The 6,000-nt window shown below is 37.6% G+C and overlaps 1 protein-coding gene across 1 annotated transcript in view; it reads right to left on the bottom strand.

Annotated features, from left to right (window-relative positions):
- Positions 1 to 632: 632 nt before the first annotated feature.
- LGR5 (leucine rich repeat containing G protein-coupled receptor 5) overlaps positions 633 to 6,000 on the bottom strand; it is a 72,336-nt gene continuing 66,968 nt past the window's right edge. Inside the window, 4 exon segments of the mRNA XM_026699522.2 lie at positions 633 to 829; positions 831 to 1,854; positions 4,181 to 4,264; positions 5,285 to 5,430. Of these exon segments, the coding sequence (XP_026555307.2) occupies positions 778 to 829; positions 831 to 1,854; positions 4,181 to 4,264; positions 5,285 to 5,430 (1,306 nt within the window). The 3' untranslated portion in view covers positions 633 to 777.

Here is a 6,000-nt window from a genome sequence, read left to right as displayed (position 1 = left end):
ATTCCCTGTCTAGTTTCAATAGTTGAGTGGAAGTTTCATTACAACAAAAAAGATCTCAAGAGAGAACTTTCATTTACTTTTCTTGGAATTTGTATTTCTCCTTTTCCTTCTCTTTCTCCTCCTCCTTTCTCCCTTTGCAAAATTCAGAGTTAATTGCATAAATGCTACCAACCTTTACATTTTTTCAGGATTCTAAAAGATAACTGGCATATGCACTTTTGAAAAAACAGATAATATCGGATATGTACAGATAGTCCTCAACTTACAACAGTTCATTTAGTGACCGTTCAAAGTTATGATACTGAAAAAAAAGTGGCTTATGACCATTTTTCACACTTACAAACTCTGTAGCATCCCAATGATCATATGATCAAAATTCAGATGCTTGGCAACTGGGTCATACTTATGACTGTTGCTGTGTCCCATGGTCACATGATCCCCTTTTGCAACCTCCTCCCAAGCAAAATCAATGGGGAATCCAGATTCACTCGACAATCAGGTTACTAACTTTTCAACTGCAGTGATTCATTTAACAGCTGAGGCAAGAAAGGTCGTAAAATGGGGCAAAACTCAGTTAACAAATGTTTCACTTAACAACATAAATTTTGGGCTCAATTGTGATTGTAGGTCGAGGACTATCTGTATTAAATTTCACAATTTCAGTTTCCTTTCCCTTAAAATCAGAGTAATTGGTTGCTTCTCTCTTTACAAGCAATACCTGCACATTCATCTATTTTTTAATTTTTTTGTAAACCTCATCGCTACCTCTGAATGAAGTTAGTGGCATGGGACAAATGTGATGGATGAAAGGTTACAGCTTTCACTGAATTGATGGCCCTACTGGATTGCTGGGAACAACATCATATGATATTCTGGCACTTGCAAAGGTTACTAGAGCTTGGGTTGAATTACATGACTGTTTCTCTGCATCCTCTGAATTGACAGAAACCAAACTAGCATCTTTTGCTTTTTTCCATCCAAATGACTGCTTTTGAAAGCTTCTCAGGTCCTTCCTGAAATGAGGATTAAAAAGTATGTAGAGAAGTGGGTTTAGACATGCAGGAAGGGGAACAATCACTAAAAGTATTGGTTTGATGACTTCAGGGCCAATAAAACGAAGGTTTAATAATGATGAAAATGATAAGATGGCCACAGGACAATAGAGAATGCAGTTAATAAAAAGTAATAAGGCTACGTGTTTGATCATGGAACAATCCAAAATACTATCCATTTCTTCCTTGTTCAGACTACAGTAGAGTTTTGTGTATGCTACTGTCATTACAAGAAAACAAAAAGAGTTCATTAAGACCATTGCTACTGTATAACCCACACCTGATAGTCTTCCAAAAGGTAATGGTATGCATAAGGGAGAACCTCCATATTCACTGTCACTGAGCACTGGAATCACAGCAATTATTAAAGCCAGCACAAAACAAAAGATGGTGGCTATTTTTATATTAGCTAGAGTGTGTTCAAATTTTGTTCTATACTTCACAGAAAACACACGCTCAACAGTTGCTAAGGTGAGCAAGAAAATAGAAGCCTCTGAAGCAAAGACAGAAAGAATTCCAATGATATGACAAACAATTCCATCTTCCCACCAAGTTCCATATTGAGCAAAGTCTCCATAGGTTAATGCATCCACACTAGCAAGCACACTGCTAGACACAACCATGAGAGTATTTACAATAGCTATTTGTCCAGTTATAAACTTTATGGAGGAGATGAACTGTGGAACTTGAAAGATTGTTGCAATCACCAGTATATTACAAATAAAGGCTAAAAATATTAGCGTCCAAACTCCAACTCTGATCAGCCAACTACCAAAGAGGCAATCACAGGGCTTGAAAGGTCCTACAAAAAAATAAAGAAAAAGTAAAGTCATGGTAAGCTTATCTATGTCCAGTTTTCATAACTTTTTGTGGTGACTGCACAGATAATAGACTTGGTCACACTTGGTCACATTTGTCGATCTTTCATAAGAAAGGGATCAGGCAGTGCATCCATCCTTACTCTCTTTGACCTGTCAGAGGCCTTCAACATCATTGATATCCCTTGGGGTCAGCTGTGAGATCTGGGGCTGGGCAATGCAGTCTTTCATCGGTTTGTCCCCTTTCTCCAAGTATGGTCCCAAATGGTATTGATAGGGAGTGAGAGGTCCAGCCCAAGGCTGCTCCTTTGTGGTGTAGCACAAAATTCAGACTTTCTCCACTCCACTCTCCATGAAGCTTCTGGGTGAAATAAACTGCTATCATGGGATGAGGTCCTATCAATATGCCAATGATACTTAACTTCATATCTTCATCCCTGGTGACCCAATAATGTATCACCACTCTTCCATTGTGCCTGGAGACTGTATAGGGGACAATAAGCTTTTGAAGAACCCTGGTAAAATTGAGTAGCTTTAAGTGAATGAAGTTTCAGGATCTGGAACATCCGTAGTTCTGGATGGGTAACACTGCCCCAGACAGACCCTAAGTGCACTTTAGGGGCTTTCTTGGACTCCCAGTTCTTACTCAATGAGCAGGTGGAAGTCATGTCTAGGAGAGCTTTTGCACAACTTCTTGTTGTGCACCAGTTGCACCCTTTCCTCAATTGTGAATTCCTATCCTCAGTGATTCAGATTTCATGTCTGGACTATTGCAGTCTGGACTATTGTCTACATGGGGCTATGAAGCTTCAGCTGGTATAGTATGCAGCTATGTGAATAGTTCTTGGGGCCCATAAGGTGGTCCATGTAACACCACTGTGGTGCAAAATGCACTGGATGCCAGTTTGCTTCTGGATCAAATTCAAGGTGTTGGTCATTTCCTTTGAAGCCCTTTTATGGCATCAATCCAGGTTACCCAAGGAACCATCTCCAGAGGGATTGACCTGCCTCGCCGACACTGGCAGAAAGAGCATGCTGCACACCTCATCAGTGAAGGAATTCTGGCTGGTGGGATCTGGAAGAAGAATCTTTTCTGCTGTGGCTCCTGCCCTCTGGAATATCATTCAGCTCAAGGTTACATACCACACTGTCGCCTTCCATGGGGCCTTAAAATCTGGCTCTGCCAATTCACCTGAGGATCCGATGAGGGCATGTCATACTGGTGGTGATTAATGGATTGAGAGAAAAATTCTATCTCTTCCCCATTTGCATCTTGCTTCTTTTTTGTGAATGTTAATGTTAATTTTGTTAATATTTATTATCTTAATTTTTAAATATTTTCTCATGTTTTTTCTTGGTTGCAAGCATCCTAGAGTCACCTCTGACTATTAAACAGTTTCAAGCCTTATTTATGCAATTTTATACCATTTTATGTTCCACATAAGTTTTTGGATGAATTACATATTAAAATCATATATCATGAAACAAAACCAAATAAATTACAATTAAAAGTAAAATAAACCAACTGAATATTAGATATTTAGATATTTATTGATATTCTAAATCCAGCACAGCTGGTTTATAGAAATAGCAATAGATTTATTTTCCCCTCATTTTTTGAGACTCTTAACTGAAGTTACTTTCAGTAATCTCTTTTTCATCTAGCTCGAATACAAATTGCTATTTCCTTCCTGTTGAGAATATTTCTTGAACAGGAATACCATAGACAATGCTTTTATTTTATTCCTTACAAGGTACTAATGGGAAACCAATCTTATCTTTAGGCTGCTTTCAACTAGATACTAGGAAAAGGTTAGGCAATAGTTCTCCAGGAATTCAGTTGTCCTGAAATATCAAGCACTGTACCTTGGACCTTCTGACTGAAACTCTCTGGTAGTGAAATTTCCATATAGTAAAAGTTGCAGTACTGGAGTAGGTTTTCAATGGTATATGAAGACTTTTAAATTACTTTTGTCAGTTATTTAATTCTTTGGAACTTCTGTTTTGATACATTTTAAGTGCAGTTTTTTTAAAAATTTGGCTTTTAAATTCATTTTAATTTATGCTTTATGTCATTATGTTTTGGTTTGTTTTATATATAGCCTAGACAACTAATACTTACTGAGGAACTAATTAATTTTTTTAAAAAAATGAATGAATAAAAAATAAATGTATGTCCCTTACTATGGATGCATACCCAAGTACTTCATATAGCTTCAAAAAAAAAAAAACCCTTAGAAAGTATAATAACATTTCACAGGAAGTTTTTCCCCATAAAATACAATTCTGCTCAAATAATTCTATTATTACCTGGAGAAGGAGAACATCGAACTGAATGATGAGTTTTCAGATCTTCACTGAAGTCAAGAGAAAAATCCACAAAATCATGCTCATCTGTAGGAAGGAAAATCACAGTATTTAGTTACTAATATTGGTAACAATATTTAATTTGTAGCCATAGAGAGAATTGAGAGCTTTTAAACCTTAATTAAACATCAAATTTATAAACATCAAACAGGTATTTACAAGAGTGAGATTCTACCGGTTCGGACAGGTTCTATAGAATTGGTTGTTATGATTCTGCACAGTTCAGAGAACTGGCAAATTGTGCCCCTGGCTGGGCCTGCACCTCTCTGCCCACCTGACCCCCCCTCCCTGCCCAGTCACTCCTTAACGTGCACGCATGACATCGTGTGCATGCATGCACGATATCGTGTGCATGCACGACATCACCCCCCTGCCCAGTCACTCCTTAAGGTATTTCCTTTTTCCCCCTCCCGATGATCAGCTGTTCTGATGATCAGCTGTGCCGGGATGCCCCTCGCTGTCTTACTGCTTTACCCAGGAGGCTTCCCTGAGGCCCAGAAGGCAAAAAGGGGCACACAAGGGAGGAGTGCTGTGCGCCCCCTTGCACTCCATTTTTTGCCTTCCTGGACCCCAGGGAAGTTTCCTGGGAGCAAAAACAACCCCCCAGGAGGCTTCCCTGAGGCCCAGGAGGCAAAAAAAATGGGGGGGGGGTGCTGCAAAAAAGAAAAGAAAGCCACACCCACCCAGTCACATGGGCACATCTATCTAGCCACGCCCACAGAACCAGTTGTTAAAAAATTGGGTATTTAGGATTATAGAATTTCATGAGGCATTTAGACTATTTAAGATAACTCTTACTATTAAGCCATATATACACTGAGGGAAATGTACATCTTTTATTATCTCAAGTTTTTTGCAACCTGAATAAAATAAAACATTAAAATATAGATTTATAGGAATTAATGACATCTTGTATTGTATTAATGACATCTTGTATTCAGGCATTAAAATGATAACATTAGAAAAATTGATAATCAATTATGATAGCTTACTTTTAAGCAAATTCTTTTTTAAAAATATGTTTTAATGCATGTTTACAATGCTTACCAGTTGTATGGAAACTGCTGCTATCTTTCCTTTGAAATTCATAAGCACTGCCATTCTCAGCTTTGTTCAATTGATTTTGCATTTTATAATGGTTGTCCTGGGCTCTAAAGGCACAGCATTGATAAGTGTAAGGCATTTCCATCACCCTAAAGAATAACAGACATATCCGGTTACACACATTCATTTTGTTATTTTGATGTAGACCAAACTGTTTACATATGTACGCATGTCTAAATATACACTGATCATTTTTGTTAGACTGGTATTTAATATTACACTGAATCAATATAAACTCAGGATTTTGGACAGAAATATTAAATTTAGTTAAGCCATTCTTCCAAATTTCATGCTTCAGAACACTGTATATATGTTGTCATTCTTTTCATTTTTTCTGCTACTGTTGTGAGTGTTCTTTTACCGCTTTTATACAGGATGAAGCTATCCCAGGCTTGAGAGAATCACAAGATTTAATGCTATACAGATATTTTTGAAAAGAAAAAAGTAAATTGGTCCAATGAGAAATAACTGCATTGCATTAACATTTGCTGGCTGACTGTTAAGAACAGCTATTTTCCAATAATCACACAAGATTATGATGTTTGGCATTCATTTCCCAATGAATATTTATGAACACATTTTCTTTGATGATGCTTTATGTTATGGCAGATGTACAAAGCCCCTTTCCATGCTAGCTAAATAGCCCCCATTGGTTCTGG

This window comes from Pseudonaja textilis, chromosome 5, assembly GCF_049901715.1.
Source record: "Pseudonaja textilis isolate UNSWEBS1 chromosome 5, rPseTex1.2, whole genome shotgun sequence".
Taxonomy (NCBI): Eukaryota; Metazoa; Chordata; class Lepidosauria; order Squamata; family Elapidae; genus Pseudonaja; species Pseudonaja textilis.
This window is presented reverse-complemented; position numbering and strand designations above follow the sequence as displayed.